At 40.9% G+C, this 18,937-nt stretch overlaps 1 protein-coding gene across 1 annotated transcript in view; it reads left to right on the top strand.

The window, feature by feature from the left end:
* The window catches only part of mrpl23 (mitochondrial ribosomal protein L23), a 35,433-nt gene extending 18,407 nt beyond the window's left edge, over positions 1–17,026 (top strand). Inside the window, exon 5 of the mRNA XM_044035676.1 lies at positions 16,040–17,026. Within this exon, the coding sequence (XP_043891611.1) occupies positions 16,040–16,204 (165 nt within the window). The 3' untranslated portion in view covers positions 16,205–17,026. The remainder of the gene's footprint in view (positions 1–16,039) is intronic.
* The last annotated feature ends 1,911 nt before the right edge of the window (positions 17,027–18,937 follow it).

The following is an 18,937-nucleotide window of genomic DNA, read 5'->3' as shown; positions in this document are numbered from 1 at the left end:
ATGTTTGCTCTCTCTCTCATTCCTTACTCTTGGTTTGTGGTTGAGGGGAGGCCTCCCGTTTGCGGGGTTCCGTGACGGCCATTTTCCTCAGGCTTAGGGGGGACCCCAGTATAGGGGGAAGAGAAAACGTCTGCATGTGTGAAATGCTCACTGTGTGTGGGAAAGTGCGTATGCGTACGTGACGTTCTGTGAGGGGTGAGCTGAGGAGGCATAGAGTCCTGCCAGAGCAAGGAGGTCCAAATACTGGGCAATGCGATCAGGGAAACCGTGTGTGTGTGTGTGTCTGTGTGTGTCTGTGTGTGTGTGAGAGAGAAAGAGAGAGAGGTACTGCTGCTGGTGGTGGGGTGACAGAAACAGCAGGGCAAAATGAAAAGTCAAGTCTATCTTACAGCTTTTAGATCTGGCTAAACTTCAGTGTGTGTTTAGAGGCAGACTGCTTTCATGCACTGCTAAGACTAGCTGAAGGCTAACTCTAGCTACTACGCTCGGATTAACATTTGTATACAGTTGCTGCACTCTACTTATACTATTCCATCTTTCTGAGGCTGTATGGGGCTGATGCTGGAAAATTCAATCCTGCACTGCACTTGCTGACCTCTTGTAGACATTACTTCAGATACAGTAGGTGTAATCAGACTTTTTCGTCTGGTTCTTGTTAACTCTGTGCGAAACAATTTCTTACAGTTTTTAAGAATATTGTAGCACAGACTTTGTACGTTACACCCAGCCTATTATTTGTAGCAAAGCCTCATTTGAAGTTGACTTGATTAAAATCAGGATGTGTCTGGTAGCAAAGACGGCTTTACAGTCAGCCATGTTCCTAAAGCATGTCAGACCCTGTGGTTTACCCTTATTAAATTCTGTTGGCCCATCTGACCGCTGAAGTGCACCATACCACCGTTTCCATTTAAATGTCGCTTTTATTTGAAACTTTCAGAAACCGTTTTGTGCTTTTCATATAACGGATTTTGAACTCTTCCAGTCATTGTTCAGCAACATTATTGGCAGTCAAACATTAATGATAAAGTGCTCGTTGTCTGGCATGTAAATGAAAAGTCAGTGGTGAGTTTTGGCCTGAGGAGGAGTTATTTTCTTTGGAGTAGCAGCTAGTTTGCAAATGGGCTTTGCTGGCTGGTGCCAGCTGCAGCACCTCAGTGGTCTGAGTGCTGAGAGTGCATGTTGAAAGCCCTTGGTGGGTGATGCTTTGAATATGTGAATGGGATATCTGATCGTTCTCAGCTTTTCTGAATGATCCATAGTGCTGTATTGTGTTGAAAATGTCTAATGCGGTTTGTAAATGTCATGATTTCTAATGACGTCTGACAGCATGCTGCTTTTTAGCAGTGCTCCTATAATTTTTTTTTATTTCATTTGCAATTTTGTGGTTTTAATTTCCATTGTAATGAAGGGAAAATTTTTTTTATATAAATTACCATAGGAACATATTCCTAACTTGATTTTCTGACAGAATGGGACTGGCGTATTTTGAAGATGTAAAGCTTCTCCATCATGTTATTGTAACTGTGATGGTCTCTGCGTATCAGAAGGAATGTCAGACATTTAACTGGAGTTGTTTCCAGAGAAGGTCAGAAGGGAGGAGCAGCAGCTTGTGGTCTTTGTGTATTGGGCACTGCCTTGCACCTCCAGGTACCTGTGGGATGTTTGCAAACATTTAACATAAAAATCCACACAAGTTAACTTTTGTTTGACAGCTTGTATACACCCAATAAAATTAGCAGGAATTAGAAGTCCATGTACATCAACAGTCACCTTGGCTCGTAAGTCCGTTTTTTCATTGGGTGAAATTGTGAAAGTGAAAATTTGGCTGCAGACGGAAGGGAAAGCAAGCTCACAGGTTGTCCAAAGATTTGTCCTTAACCGACTTTTATTTGTCATAAAGTAAGCAACTTGTTTTGAGGTCATAATTCGGTAATTTCTCTCCGCATCTGAAGTCAGCAAAGAAGATTAAAACATGACACAAGTTAAGTGTGGCCATGTATTCTTAAACATTTCAAGAGGTTGTGTTCACACTCAAACCCTGAAAATAATAATTTTCCCAATCTTGCCTTACCAGTGTTTTTTTTTCTTTTTTCCTAATGTTAAAAGAAGATCCCTTTTACATACAAACAGCTCTTTTTGCTAGTCTGCGCTGTTGTTTATGTGCCTGGTGGCCAAGTTTACATAGAAGTAGTAAAAAAGGCGTCATGGCTTCTCTCCGTGGCTCTGTTCACTTGACAGCATTACAGCACACCAGATGAACCAGTCAGATTGCCCCAAAGCATTGGCCTGTCTCAGTGGCCACAGAAGAAAACAAGATATGGGGTTAGACCAACAGTTGTAGAATAAGTGGTAGCTTCATTCAAATTGCTCATTTCCTGTGTTTCTTTCTGTTGCTTTCTCCACCCCGGCTCAATCCATGAAGAAGGCATCACTTGAAGAGAAAAAAAACAGGGAGTGAGAGAGGCAAACAAACAGAGGGAGAGACAGAGTGGCAAACATGGAGACATGAAGGAGTTGTGACACAGCTGAAAGGGGGGGGGAGAGAAATACACAGCTGTATTGAGAGTGATTATAAGAGGACAGCTGTGCCCTAGTCTGATTCTTTTCTCTATATGACTGACACTAGATGGCAACGTTTTGCTGCAGAGCTTCTCTCACTAACCTCCCCTTCTTCCCCTGTCTCCTCATCAGGTCTTGATTCCTTGTTGCTTAACAATAGACTCTCTAGGGCTGTGTATACTTTATGTCTGACTGTGTGTTTCTGGCTGGGGTGATACTGGTGTTGGAGCTGGTCACAGGATGGGGGGTTTGCAGTCCCCCCCATCCTGTGACCCCTTGCCTTTCCTCCTGTTCCTGTTCCCCACTTTGAACGAAGCCATGACTGTCTGAAGCTGGAGGTGCTGAATCAGTCTGCTGTGGGGGAAATCTTGCTTATCTATGTGGAATTTTATTATTTTCAACTATTTTGATCGTGGTGGCTGCTGCTCTCCTCTTCCCTCCCTCTTCCTCTGTTTCACCTTGTCACGCAAACACAGGCTTGCTTTACATAGCCTTGTCTGTCTGTCTGCCACTCTGCTTCCTTCCCTTCCCTGTGCTGCCTCACCCTTGCTTATCACACCAATTAACATTTTTAACTTCTGCCACTTTTCCCCAGTGCCCTTCCCCTCTGTCTGTTTCACACAGGACTGGATGATTCATCATTTCAAAATTGCTATTTAAATTCTTACCACATTTTTTTTTTCAGAACCGTGTCTCTCCCGTATGCTTAACCCCTCTTCAGTTTCTTAGAATTACTAAACCTTCTTGTATTGCAAAGAATTAACAATGTAATACAACATATTCAAACATGTAAGAAATGACCATTTCTGCTGTCCCAAAAACTTCAAAGTCTACTTGTTTTGACAGGAAAGGATATCCCTTTTTTCTAGTGGGTACCAGTTGTGGCAATGACTTGTTCATTTTCCCAAATGTCTGTGGACAGCAGGAATATTCAAACAAATAACACAAACACCAGCCATCTGTTCACAAGAAACTCGAGGAAGCTGTCAAAGATGTTTTCTGCCCTCAAGTTCAGTGTTTGTATAAAATACATCATAGCCTTCTACTAGAGGCTTTAAGGAAAAACAATGTAAGAATGATTTCCAGTCCTTCAATTTGTAGATCATAAATTTATGAAAAAATGACCACAATGGACAGTGTGATGACGCAATCAAGGCCAAACTTTTCCAGAAAATCTATGAGACAGTCTCTGCACTCCAACTGCACAAACATGTTTAACAAGAGCGTTATTGAGTGAATTATTATTAAGTTCAGTAAGTTCCCGGGCACTGTTGAAGAGAAACATTTTACCGAAGTTTGTGCTAAGAATACAGACGAAAAAAATCTGACTGAGAAGAAGAAATTCACTAAACTGCAAATCCAGTCATTCAACCTTATATTCACTAAATTTTATGTGACTATGTGCAGTGTATATCCAATGTGTATATGTGTGTGTGTGTATATATAAATGTGTGTATATATATGTATATTTATATACATATATTTGTGTATATATATATATATATATATATATATATGTATATATGTGTGTGTGTATGTATATATATATGGAAGATTATATGCCAATACTGTAATCATTGTGTGTGTGTACACATGTATATTTATGCTGGTGGTGAGGTCAGTAAAAGCAGAAGCTTTTCCTGGAACACCTCAATTTCCTTATAGTCTCTTTTCCACTGGTCCGAGAACCCACTAATACCTACTAACATTTGGCTTTTCCCTGCAATGGGAATGGATACAATCGACATTCACTCCTGGATCAGATAACTCTGCAATAGACTCGGGTTTATATCATCTCTGGCTCCAATCGGCAGTAATGTTAACATGACACCTGGGTGTACACGGTCATTTTGTCCTCTGCTTCTTTTTTGGGGGGGAGGCAGTCGATGTGATGATGCGCCCTGTTCAAGCAGGGATCTAAAATAGTTCCGTTTGAATGCTCTCCATGGTACTTTCTGTTGTGTGTTGCACTTCCGCTCTGCAGCCTTGGTTTACAGCAAGTCTTTAAACGTGACTCACCAAAGGTTTACCTATGATTAAACCTTATTTTAGTGTTAAAAATATACTGTATATGTCTCATATATGTGTGTATATATATATATATATATATATATATATACTTCCACGTGTATATATATGTATGTATGTATATATGACATGGAACATTCATATATACATAAAATCGTGTGTGTGTGTGTGTGTGTGGAAGTTTCATAAGAGCTCAGTGGAGAGGGAGAACATGAATTATAGAAAACAGAAGAGGGTCTTTGGAATCGCACACGCAAACTTTTTTTAGTGCGGAGTCACTGTTTTTCTCTCATATTTTGTTTGACTTTTTATGCTCATCTCAGGTCTGGCGATGCAAATTTAATTGACATGACTGTGCTTTCATTGTTTGTATATTGTTGGTTCCCCCACAACAAATCACTGAACACTTTTAAAAGGCTACTGAATGACTGCACAACCTTTCTGGTTGTAGATGTTTTTAACTGATTTTCACTGGTTTTAATGTCACTTTTGTTGAGCACTTGTTCTTTAATCTATTTTGTGTCTATTTATTTCTGTTTGATGATTATGCTGCTGTTATAATGTTGTTGTTAACTTGTAGGTTGGGCTGCTGCCTGTCTTGGCCAGGACACTCTTGTGAAAGAGATTATCCTGATTAAATAAAGGTTTAATAATAATAAATGTCATATTAGTTACACTTATTGAAAACAAGAGTTGAGTTGGACAAATGTGTAAGAAGATAAATATAGGAATCCAGTGTGATGTCATAATAAATGACCACAGTTCCGCTGAATGAACATGCAGTTCCGATCTTTCTCTTGACTTTCCTTTTGTCATCTTTGACTGATCTTTATTTCATTTTATCTCCCTCTGCAGCATTTCTTTCCTCACCATAATTTCCTCCCACATTTCCTCCAGGTTCCCCCTACATAGATAGCCATGGCAACACCACACCAACAGGCACACACACATGCACGAGTGTGTGTGCCCATAACCTTTCTTGATTACCCCTGACCTTCTGACCTGTAATGACACAGCTGCCACTTTGATCAGCCAATCAGCATGCGGCGCCACCCAGGTTCTCAACAGGGCTGCCACTGGCCTGATAACGACTTCTGATAGGCCTTCGCTGATGCATTTCCTGTTTTGGTTGCTTCTTCGTTTTTTATTTTCTCCACCAGCTGGTCCTCACATTCCTCAGAGTTGGGGAGGGGGCAGGGGCATTGCCTGGATGTTTATGTTGCATGTAGGGTTGAGTGTGTTAGTGTGTGTGTGAGTGTGTTTTTGTGCAAGGGTATGACTGTGTTTGTGTTTGGTAGCCTAGATAGTGGGGTCGGGCTGAGAGGGGGTGGGGAAGGTGGAGGGGGTGCTTGAAATTGGGGGGAGGGTATGTGATGGTTGTTTACATGCATTGGTGAGAGAGAAATGGGGTACATCGTGGGGGTTGGGGGGTGAATGACATAGATGGAGGGGATAATGATAGTGAACAGCTGTTTGTGTGCATGCGTGTGTGTGTGAGCACAGTTGGGGTGGATGGTTGAGAAAGGCGAGGTTAGGTGCGAGTTGGCTTTAAGGTTCAGCGACAGTTTTCGTATCATAAGATTAACAACGATATGATTTACTGTCTATTGGTCACGGCTGCTAATGTAAACAGATTTGGTTGTGTCGTATTCGCTGATGGCTGTTGTTGTTGTTGTTTTTGTGAGCAGATGGATGTTAATGTCTTTGGCTCAGTGTCTATTTAAACAGTGATGATCTTTTCCTGAGAGCTCTCTTACCAGGGTCCAATGTCTCCAGTTAGCCGGCTGGGAGAAGGCATGCCCAGACATGAAAACTATCAAGTGTACTTGCGAACACACACACACACACACATATACAGTGTCTCTAGGCAGATATATGCAACCCTGCACTCGTATGTCTGAAGTTCCTTGTGATAGATCATAAAGGTATTTTCAGTTGTCAGAGTCATTTCTTGCTCACCTGCTTGACCTCTGGTTTTTCTCCAAAAAAAAGCAGTAGGGCTGGTACAATCTGTTTTTTCACAATTTGGTTTATACTGTAATTCTGATTCATATTGCGATTGGAAAGTATGGATAAATGTGTTCTTTTCCTCCTTTCCTCCCAAAATTGACTGATACCTGTCATATTTCTAATATTAATGCATGTCACATGTCTGTTATTCTGTTCCTAACCCTGATATTTATCTAAATTGAATGGGACAGTGGTATAATATAATATAGCATGTACAACAGAATGTTTTTTTTTTTAAGTTAGTTTAAATCACCCCTGCTAATAATAAAATAAAGACAATCTCAGGCCCAGTAGAATATGATTTTTTTTTTTTTTTTTTTTTACTTTCCGGTCTCTTATGTGTTAAATGTAATAAAATAAAATGCTGGGCCAAAATGAATATAGCCTCTCAAATCAGAACACAACAAAGTACATTACAGTTAACAAGCTTCAAATGAACCTGAAAAATATCTTTTCAAAATCCTGACAACTGCTACTTTAGCTGTTTCTGTTCATCACGCTAGTAGAAATTTTTAAAACTTATTTTATTTAAAAAAATAAAACAAAAAAAACAACAACACACAAGTGTTTTTCCTTCTTCATGTAGTTGTTTTAAATGGTATTGCGGTATTGGAGTCAGGATAACGGACGTCCCTGCCATACGTAGTCCTCCGTAGGTACTGCACCGGAGTGTGACAGACCCAGAAGGAATGCCATCCTCACTTTACAGCATAACGCAGTGTTGAGTTTGTTTGTTCATTGTTAGATGCTTCACTGGATAAAATATATGCATTTAATCCAACGTAATTTTGAATCATCAGTCTCACTGTTTACTCTCACTTACGTCAGATATGTGCATGTATAAATCGCTTCCAATGCAAATATTAAAATTTACTTATATGTCACATTTCCTACAGCTGGTGTAACCTCAAATGTACTTCTACATAAAAAGTATAACCACCAAAATAATTTGCATAACAATACACATCTGTCATCATTGTCCACCGTATGGATCATAGATCGTAAATGTAATAGTTATTAAAATGCTGCAAACATACAGTATACTACCACTAGCCAAAGCTGTGACCAAGTTATTTAGCTATTGCTGGGCTGTGGAAGAGAAGTCATTGTAATTGGAGGGAGTGTTGGGGTCATGACCCTGAACAAACCCACAGCAGGATTTGACTGGTTAGTGGTCTGCTCTCACAGTCACTTAAAGATGATTTCACTGTGCTCCACTCATGCTTAGCTAAGATTTTGTCCTCCATGCTCTCATGTCATCTCAAACGTTTGATATCGTACCTATTTTTTTGAGCAAAGATCAGATGAGGTCTGAATTCGCTTTCCTTGTATCATTTAACATCTTCAGGCTAAATCTTTTTCATCTCACTCTCTGAGCTGAGAGGAAATAATCCAGGTTTATGAAGCACATTTTTTTCTTGGTATTAACTTTCTTTAATCCTTCTGCCTGAATTCTCTTCACTCTTTTTCATTTCTGTTACTGGAATGGTTTACACCAGAAGGTCTGGATGGAGTCACTAAGGGGTAGATTTGTGTGTCTGTCTGTGTGTGTCAATGAGATAAAGTGAGAGTAAATGTGTGGCCCACCCAGAGGCCTGGCAGCTAGAGCTGTTTACAATCATCAGGCTACATCTCTTCTCTTGCCCTCTTGCATCGTCTTTCCTGCCTCTCCCAGTTTTCTTTGACAATTTCTGTTCCATGTTTACAGATGAAAAGTCTTCTACATGATGCAATTGAAGTTCTAGTACAGTGTAAGCACAGTGAGTGTATAGTATCCTACATTAGCAGTTGGTATTGTGTTGGAAAGGATACCTTTTACTTAGAAGAGATGCAGTGTAATGATTATAGTGCAACTTCACATTTCTGTCTTTCAGCATGAACTACACATAATATTAGTATACTCTGTAAATGTTTTTTAATTTTTGATATAAGCATACAAAACCTTATTGAAATCATGGAAAATTCGGGCAAAATCAATTATAAACATTTGAATAGAAAATGGGTGTATCTATTCTGATATAATTGTATAATTATGTGAACATAATTGTGATAAGACATCAATCATCATTGTTTTTCAACATTTTATGTTTATCTCCAAAGACGACACCAGAACATGCTTAACACAAACCATACACAGTCATTCTGAAGTGAAGACAAACACATCACTTCAGATAGCAGCTGATACATCATTGAATGATTTGTTGTCAAATGTCTGGGAGGCATCCTTGGCTCAGCTCAGTGTGAAAACATCTAACTTTACAGCAGAACTTTAGTTAGTTGTTTCGGTCAATTAAAAGAAGTCAAGCAAACCTGTTGAGAGAACTTTGAGAGTGCTGTGCAAAAATGTCAGGGCACCACCAGCTTTGTTGTTTTTATGTCTGTCAAATTCAGCGATCATTGGCATTAGGATTGGAATGATGTGACTGAGAGCTGGTCTTGTATATTATCACGCTGTCAGTGAGTTTAACTCATACAAAACGTGTATGGAATGCTCAAGCATGTCTTGCAGTATAGTAATTCAGTTTTTTCAAAAGCACCAGCAAAATATTCTCATGAACATGCTGACCTTTGTTTGGTCATTTTTTCATGGATACAAGGAGATTGATGTTAACTTGGGATGACCAGCAGTTTCTCATGTTTGGAAAGCCCTGTGTGACAATATAAACCGAAGCAGACCTTGGCTTTGACTGATCACATTTTTAAAATTTTTCTCTGGCATGAAGGCCAGAGATGGTAAATTATGGCAAAAAGCTCAGACAAATCCACAACGCTCAGTTAAACCTAAAGAAACATGAATCAAATAGGTTGTTTTTTTTGTCCTTCTTTCTCCTTGGCTGCCAAAATCTGTAATATTACAGGATGACAGGTTGCCAAAACTCTGTCCAATAAACAACTACTTGTGAGTCCATCTGATTTTCCTTTACAAGTCTCCGTTCACTTGTAATTAGGCAGTGTGAACTTAAATGAACTGAATAGAAAAATGCAACAAAATTTAATAAGTGGTTGAGACCAAAGAAAACAGACTCACAAAGATGTGATCTCACCTTTAAAAACTGCAGTCGGGCTGCTAAAACCTGTTTTGAATGACTCTAGTAATTGGTCTTTTGTAGTTTAGTTGCCCTTGAGCAAGGCATATGACCTTCTCTTACTTGAAATGATGCTGGCTGTTCTTTAACGTGTACCACTGCTGGAATTGCTGAAAAAAGAACACGATGCATGTCAACATTTCCCATAAATTGGGTTTATTTATATATGAGTGTATATATATATATATATATATATATGTATATATGTATATATATATATATATATATATATATATATATAGATACACACACACACACACACACACACACAAACACGTACACAACACACTCTTTTTTTCTCAGCAGGGGGGTTGCCCTCAGCTCTAATCCTGGTAACCTCACCACTGTGGTTTCTCCCTCTGTACTCTGCTTGGCTTTCCTACTGTGAGGTCAAAGAGGATTCAAACACAATGTGAACACCTCACTGTCTTCCTCTCTTGCTACTGCACACACATACAGTGCCACAGGACTCACAACAGCTGTATGAGCCACGGTTTCACGGGTTTTCATCCCGCATCATCAACACATCTCCTTTTCAGTGTGAGGTTCAGTTTTGTGTCTGTGGTCTTGATGACAACTTTCACCATTCGGTGACTTTGCAAATGGCTCACTTTCCCTTCCTTAAATATAGTCCGTCATCAAACGGAGGGATATTTGATTTGTCACATGTAACAGTCTCATATGGTCACAATGAATAGCTCAGGTTCCCATTTTGGCTGATCCCAGGCCGTTCAAGAATGGTTAGAATGTAATGGATTCAATCTCAAAGTTGTCGAGATGCTCTTAATCGTAGACACCGTTTGACCTCAAATTGTTTTACAGCTGTGAAACTGTAAAACTACAACTTCCAAGTAATAAATTGATACGTCATATTTGTTTTATTTCAGAAGATGTAAAACCTGATACAGTAAAAAAGCTATCCTGTGGATTGAAATGATTGGAAAATGAAAGTCGAACTCACCTCAAAGGGGTTAAGTAATCATTTCTGCAAATTTTTTTCTTTTTTTTTTCTTTTTCTTGACATTTGTAGCATACCTCAGTGCATAGCCCAGTCAGAGGCATTTTAATGCTGATGGGTATTTCATCTGTCACATTGCAATGTCTGGTCGTGCTCCAGTCCTGTCCAGTCATGTCCCCTGTTTTAACTCTCAGAGCAGCAGGTTGAATCAGCCTTTTGTGTCTTCCCCTGGTGACTGTGCCATAATGTTCTATTCAGCTCCAGGTTGAAAAAGTACCTTCCTGTTTTCATCAAAGACATTTTAACACATCAAACCAGAATAACCAAGGCTTTCATATTTCATACTTAAATCTAAGCTCATGCAAAAATAGAGTCCCCCTTTCACATTTCCCATGTATTGATTTCGCATGCATTCCAAGGTTGCCGGACACACATTTGTCCATTCTTTCAACATTCTTCTTTTTTTTCTCTAAAGGGGAAATTATTAGAAAGAAACACACACAGAATACAGTTGTCCTTTGTGTGTCTGTTTCCATTGCTCACTTGGTCTTGTTGCTCTCCTCTTTCCCATTTTCCCTGTGGGGGTGAAAACAGGATTACTTTGGTTTGTGTGTGACTCTGTTGTATCCACTGGAGCCTACACACACACACACACACACACACACACACACACACACACATACACACATATATGTATATATATATATATGTGTATATATATATGTGTGTATATATATATATATATATATATATCTATATAAAATCCCAGGTTAGACTTGGAAACCTTTCATTGAAAGACATTTGTAGCCTGGAGCTTTACACACCAGCTAAGTCTGAGCAGTGTATGCCAATAAAGACACAAACCAGTTCTGTTCAGCGTAACTGCTGTGAAAACAATAAGGGGACACTCGATTGTTGTTCTTTATTTGACAGCTGTCCCCTGTGAGTTGGTTAAAAAAGTCTGACTGTGATCCCCAAATGTGACACAGGGCAGACCGACACACTAAATGCACACTTCCTGGAGTAGAACAAGACTTTGAATTAGGTTTTAAAAAGGAAACTATACATAAAAAATACACATACATACAGATGGGAGAAGGGTTGGTCTTGAGTCAATGACAACATTTGCCTTCCCCTCTTAACCCCACCAGCCTCCCCCCACAGTCGTTGGAAAGGGAAACTGTGGGTGTAATGGGTTGTTCATGTGCGTAAGAGGAGTGTGTTTACATCGCTAGCAGTGTGGGACCTTGTCCCAGTATTCCTGGATGGCAGCACGATTCAGTAGGGAGTGTGGGGAAGATGATGGCAGATTGAGCAAAAAGATTCCACCCGTGCTGTTTCATGTGTCATGTGGTCTTGGAAGCATAGTAGGCAACAGAAAGGAAATATGGAGGGACATAATAATGCCTGTCTGTCTTTCCCCACTTTTGTCCTTTTTCTTGGACCACCTTTCTTCTCCTCCATGAATCAGTGTGCCCTCATTTACACTCCTCCTCTGTCACTCCCACACATTTATAAATGTAGAGAGGCACAGTAGAGTTTTGCTTGGAAACTGAGGGTACACAGGTTTTACCAGTGCTGTGGTGCGATGTATAGATTTCCCAGAAACACATAAATACCGGCTGCCAGCGCAGTCGGTATTTATGTGTTTCTATGTGTTTCTGTCGGTATGGAACTACTGTGTCCATCAAAGGCATGACACATGCACAGCACACATACACTTACAGCAACAATGAGACTTGTTTATCAAGCCTTGGTTCTTTTTTTTGTTGTTTTGTTTTTTTGGGGGGAGGGGGGGGATGAATCATGCTCTTTGAGGCCAGTATTATTTTTCACCATGTGTATACACGGTGTCCAATGCTGCACTGAATAAGTGGGAATTGTCATGCAATGACATTTGGTTCAAGTTGGGTGACGTCTTGTTTGGTTTACTGCTTCATTGTTCCTCCTGTTTCCAGGTTTGGTGTTTTTAGTGCCATGATCCCATCTTTCCTCATGCTGCCTCCTCCTCCTCATCACTTCTCCTCTTACTGCTGCAGCAAACTTCCTTTGGCGTGGTCCGCTGTTTGTGTTCTGGATTTTGCGTTCCTCGATGACAGCGTGTGCGAGTACAGGAGACACTGAGGGTCTTGGCAAGGCCATTGGTCTCTAGGTGCTTCTTTGGTGTTTGGCAGCTTTCTGCCCCTGCTTGACTAAGCCTCCTGCTCCTGACTGTGTCTGCACTCTCATCTGTTTTCATGCATTACTGCACCCACCCTAATAAAAACCTAAGCTCCTGTACTTTGCAGTACAGGCATTGCTGCAAGACAGGAACAAAGTAGCTGAAGGTTGTTTCTCGTTTTATTCTCACTACTCGATGAATTCAGTGTGATGGGTATCATACAACAATAAAAGTAGTGGCTGAATGATGTTTAACGCGAAGTCATTCCAATATTGTCAGTTCTCATGCAGGAAGACTAGGTTTCTGTCGAGAACCCTGTGATCTCTGGGTCGTCTTGTTTTATGTTGCACTCCATATTTTGGATTAGTCGGTACCTAAGAAAACTGTGTTACAGTCGAACACAAAATAGACTTATTGGGGCTCCTAGTTTTTGTTTTTATGGAACAAAAGCCAGTTTATAGGGGGTGTTGAACGTTATTACACTGAAGTGGAAGTAAAAGATTCTTTTTTGCACCATAAACATGTCCTCCTTAACTGTTAATGCATTATTATTAACAGCTCGTTGGCATTTCCTCCCCATTTTCTCTTTTTATTATCAGAAGCCTATCATTAGCAGCCCTTGCAGCGACTCGGTTTGCTGTAAACAGTTAACGGTGTCCTCTCAAAGCAGCTATTGCTACAAACTTTGAAACCATGGGGACATAAAAATAGCAAGAAAATTAGTTTAAAACTAGTCTACTGCTCGGAGCCACAAACTCCATGGCAATCGGGCATCACATAACTTGTGTGAGTGACTTTTACTAGTGTGTATCCACTCAGCTGTTGAGCACCGAGTAATTATTTCCTTTGTCTAATCTGAACACTGTTGTTTTTTTATGTGCATTGCTGTTACGTAAATGTACTAGTTTAAGACTAAAGAGAAAGAAGCACAAAAAGCATGCACCTGAGCACACGTATTTATATAGGCACGAGTATAAACACAGTAATAACAGCCGAGGCTCCTGCTGTAGGTCGTCCCAGTCAAGTAGAGTAGACAAGGCCAACTGCATCTGCATCTTTGGCTGAGTGTGAGCTTCATGTTGTGTCCCCCTTTGGGAATTAAACCATGCTATGCGGTAATTATATGCATGTTTCTCTTGGTATTTTGGGGGTTGTAGACAGACAAAGTAACATTCACATCAGAGCCAGACCATTCCTTAACGCCTACGCTCTGGCCCCAAACTAAGTATTTCACATATTTAGACAGAGTACTTGATTGACAATTGTGTTCATGGAAGCGATTCATTAAACAGTGATAGGTCTCTTTATCAAATAATTGAGCTGTTTATGAGTCATATAAAGGCATGTGAATATTTGTCAAGAGGAAGCTGCTGTTTGTTGTAGACGACAGCATCGCTGACCGTAAATCACTTGAGGAGCATTTGTGCTGATTAACAGTTTTCCTCGCAATCCAAACACACACACACACACACACACACAGTGACACAGGCGACGACACATTTAAGCGTAGTTTCATCATCACACATTTTGATTTGAAGGAAGAGACCGGTAACAGTGAGTGCTAGGTGTCCATGTTTTTGTACGGATCTGATATAGATGCAGCGTATCAGTACCGATACTTATCAATACAGTTATTGATATTTCTCCATAATTTGGTGTTGGAGTACAGGGCTGTGATGCAGAGCTGTAAAGGAACAGTGTACTTCCTACCACCAGAGGGCAGAGTCTTGTGTTTAAACCCGATGACTCCACTGTAGTTCCCTTTGTTTAGGCATCTGTGACATCTGGGGCTGTGGCTTGAGTGTCATCGCTGGAATTATTTAGCATACAATGTAGAAGTTCTTAAAACGTAATGACAACATGTGGACTCAGTAGTAGTAGAGAAAGTGTTAGGTTCAGCTTTTTTTTTGGAATTAGGAGGCTGCAAAGAGGACGCTGCAGAGATGTTAGCTTTGCTCAAGCAGTCAAGCATGCTGAGATAACTCATTTATTAAGTGCTGTATTTGTGTTTTCTGTGAGATTCTCAGTGTGGGCTCTTAACTTGCAGATCCATTTCTGTTTATAATAGAAGTTACTTGGCTTTAGCTTAATGTTTAAGCAGTGGTCCGCCGTGATTTTTTGAGTTAACGTACTGCAAATTTATTACACACCTACAATTACAAATTTTACCCTGACACAGGAGTTTAAGTTGTCGTGTGGATCCTTTGTGATTTTCTGTCCCCCACGTTCACTTTTGGGGTGCCCATCTGGTATTTAAGGGTGTGTCTGGCCCTTACCTCCTGTAAGGTACGTGTTTTGTGTTATTTCCGTGTTGTTTAGCATTGTCGTTATGCACATGTGGAGGTTTTCATGCTAAATTTGACACACTGTACATATGTTTAATTCATAGAGGGCACATTTTCCTTTGTTTCACATGGTGATGGGAGTCTCTTTTATTTGCCTCGTGTCAGAAATAAATGGAGACTGCCTCCAAAAGATATTCAGGTGTTTATCTCAGGTCGTCTGACGTGACGGAGCATTTACTACAAAAGGAACAGAGGGTAGAATTTATGGATAAATAACTGGAACTGAAATGAGCTTCCTCTGTTTCAAATACCAGCCACCGCCACTGGTCCAGGCATTAATACTTGTATTGACTAATGTGACCAGTAGCCGGTATCTATTCAATACTGGCTCTCAATATCCATCCTTGTGTGTGCGTGTGTGTGTGTGTGTGCGTGTGTGTGTGTGTGTGTGCGTGTGTGTGTGTGCGTGCCTGCACCCACTGACCTATGTTGTTTTTTTTTCGTTTATGGGCATGCAAACCTACATGTGAGTGTACTGTAATGTACTGTACTGTACTCTACAGCAGCCTGACACCGACTACGCTTGGGCCAGTGGTGCATTAGCTATGGCCAGAGATGGGTTGGTATGGAATAAATAATGGATACCATCCTTTCCCTCTGAATAAATCAAGACCAGAGAAATGGAGAGAGATGAGAGATTAAATGTGGGAGAGTTGGAGAAATTGAATGCCAGAGAGAAAGAGAGTGTTTGTGTAACTGGAAGAGGAATTGGAATAAACAGTGTCCTGAATTCCAAGGGAAAAATACCGTTTAAATAAATGGTGAAAGAAAAATTATTTTTAGTCGATAAAAAAGCAACTATTTTCCCCCTGTGAACAGACAGGAGCATGATGATTTATTGCCTTATTGATTTTTTTTTTTTTTTTTTTAACATTTTGTCTCTGCACTCTAGGCCCAGGGCCAGGCGTTCACCTTCCCCGATATCTTCCCGGAAAAGGAGTCCAAGCCAGAGGAGGGTTCCGTGGAAGAAATGCAGAACAAGTTCATGGAGGATGAGAAGCAGAGGCAGAAACCCGACCCCAGGAGAGGAGGGGTTACCGAGTGGTTCGGACTTTGAGACGGCCTTTTGACCGAGAACTCTATTGGTTTATAATGCCATATTGTGATGTCACTTCTATTTCTGTAAGAAACGCAAGTATGTAGTAAAGAATGAGCTTCTGCGTGGGAGGCCAGCGACGTGTGTGTGTGTACGGTCGTACGTGTGTGTGTGCGCATGTATTTGTGTGTGTGTGTGTGTGAGAGAGAGAGAAAGAGAGTTTGCAGGGCTCCAGTCCAGTAACCGGAGCCAGAACAGAATCACAGGAGGAGGAGAGTGGCCCTGCTCCATCTTTCATGAAAACAGCCCACCGTACAGACTCTGCATCACCTCAGATGACCTCTTCTTTTCCTTCCCCTTATTCTTCCACCTCCTGGTTTTGCGTCTCACCTTTAGCACCTGTACTGTAGCATCTCCCACTTTTCCCCTCAGAATTTAGCTTTCTCCTCTCCTCTGTTCCCTCTCTTGTCCTTCCGTCTGCTTGTCCCTGTCCTGGCCCTCTTCCTCTGCCACACTGGGGAGCCCTACAGTGTCACGTCCCTACAAGCCCTGAATCTTGGCCAGTTGGATCGGCCTACATGGGCAACCCACATCCTTACCCCTTTTATGAGTTTGCCTCAAATTAATTGACCACTTTAAGTAAACAACAATTGAGATGTTGTTTCAGAAAGCAGCGACATGGAATTTGCTCGAGTGTTTTATTATATTGTGGCAGCAAAAGAGTGTTCAGTGTTGGTGTGCGTGCGTGTGTGAGTTTGACTAGGATGCGGAGCTCTGCCAGTGAATCGGTCGAACTGTAAGTGCTGTTGGAATAAGAACTAATAAACGGTCACTTGTCCAAAAGCGCTCTGCATACTTTTTCTTGTGCTTTCCTCGCCTCATCTCCCACGGCTGCTGCACTCAACAACTGGCACTTGGAGACTTTGTTTGCCACACAAGCTGGCCTGCGCGTGTGCCAATGTGGTCTGGTAGCTGTTTTGAAGAAGTAATGATCTGTGTTCTGAGTCGGGCCAATGGAGGACTGAGCTCTCTTACGGTAATGAGGCCCATAAAGGGGAGGGACCTCTCCCGGGCTCACTCAGACCCTCCATTATACTGAGAGGCCAAGGTTACAGTAAGTGTCCCCCAGCCGTGACCACTAATGTTGACTGGCTATTACAAAGGTCCAGTCCCTGACCTCACCCAGCCAACTCGGCTATCACTAAGGAGAATGTCAATATTGAACCTGTTGGCCCATTGTCTGCTGCCTGGAACCATTCACCCCCTGCGTTGCTATAAAGCAATCTGATTTGGAACAAATCAAGCCTCCTGTTACACAGCCACTCCATTTCTTCTTCTGTCTCTGCCGTGTTTTCACTTTTTTATTTTTCTCTGCTTCTCTCCGTTGCCCAGTCTGATCATGTAGAGAAACAGCTGCTTCACAAACAGAGTAGGAGACCAAATTTGTGTTGAACAGACCCCACATGGAAGTTGGGAAATCAAAGTGCTGGTGTTTGCCAAGCAATAATCTGTCCCTGTTCTCCGTCTGTTCCCTTTCAGGAGGATACCCTGTTCCCTATAAACTCAGATACACTTACAAAATCAGCTGCAGACATTTTATATCGCCAAACAGGCATTAAGACGCTGGTATTATCCCACTGTTTAAGGCCTGTTGACAGTACTTTTGTACACTTTGAAAACTGCTACTTAAAGTGAGAATGATGACACATTTTATATTGCTCAGACAGACGCACACACATTTGGCTAATGAGATCATGTCTTGCTCATACATATAAATGTCTCTTAGTCATTTTAGCTGTTTTTAAAGAACAGTTAATCAACAACGGCTAATAAACTGAAAAACAAAAACAGTGTGGGGGTGGAAGGAGTTAAACAATGAAAGCCGTGGATCAATAGATTTGTTGCAACACGATCCTTCCTTAACAGACCGAGTCAAAGTAAAATCATTTAAATTGTACTTAAAATAAAACACAGATTTATGATTGGATTTTTCCCCATGATAATAGTTGCACTGACAATATAATTTGGGTTATAATTCTAATCAATAAAAATGTTACATGAGCTGAAGAAGCATAGACTTTGATTTTTAAGTGCTAACATCTGTGGAGGACCTGCCAAAGTTACGTAGTGTTTGGACTTGAATAAAACAAATGATTGTTTCTCTTCCCAGAGAACAGCGGTTTGATCCCACAATGCAGTGTTTTCCGCAACACTTTTAAGAGGCCGTGTAGTGTATAAAGTTCTCAATCAAATTCCCCAAAATTTGGGAGACACGACCATGATTTATATGTTAAAGCATTGTCATAATCTACTAATGCTGTCCCCTGCTTTAAAAGAAAAGCATGCACTTCAGTTGATTAGCAGCGTGGGAAGCTGAAGCCGTGCAATGACAATGATCTTCAGTGAGGGCTGAGAGAACTGCTGCAGTCATTCTGATAAAGTATAGGCAGAGTCATGGTGAGCAGCCTGTCCACTTATCCTGAGAAAAAACTCAAGTCCACTTTTCCTTTCCATTATCCAGCGCCTCACTTTGCTGCAGGGGAAAACCAGTGACCCCGAGCTCACTGCATACATCAGCAGGAAGCTTCTTATTTATGAGTTGAGATTCTGTGTATTGTTTTGTGTGAGCTCTGAACAGAGAGGCCACAACGCTGCTCTAAAATCTTGCCGAAATTAATTGGAATGAGTATATTTGATCTTTGATGAATTGTTGTTTTTCCTTATATATTTATATCAGGAGCTGGGTCAGCTCTA

This window comes from Solea senegalensis, linkage group LG10 (genome assembly GCF_019176455.1).
Source record: "Solea senegalensis isolate Sse05_10M linkage group LG10, IFAPA_SoseM_1, whole genome shotgun sequence".
NCBI classification, from domain to species: Eukaryota; Metazoa; Chordata; class Actinopteri; order Pleuronectiformes; family Soleidae; genus Solea; species Solea senegalensis.
The sequence above is the reverse complement of the archived record's forward strand: the minus strand, read 5'-3'. Positions and strand labels throughout refer to the sequence as shown.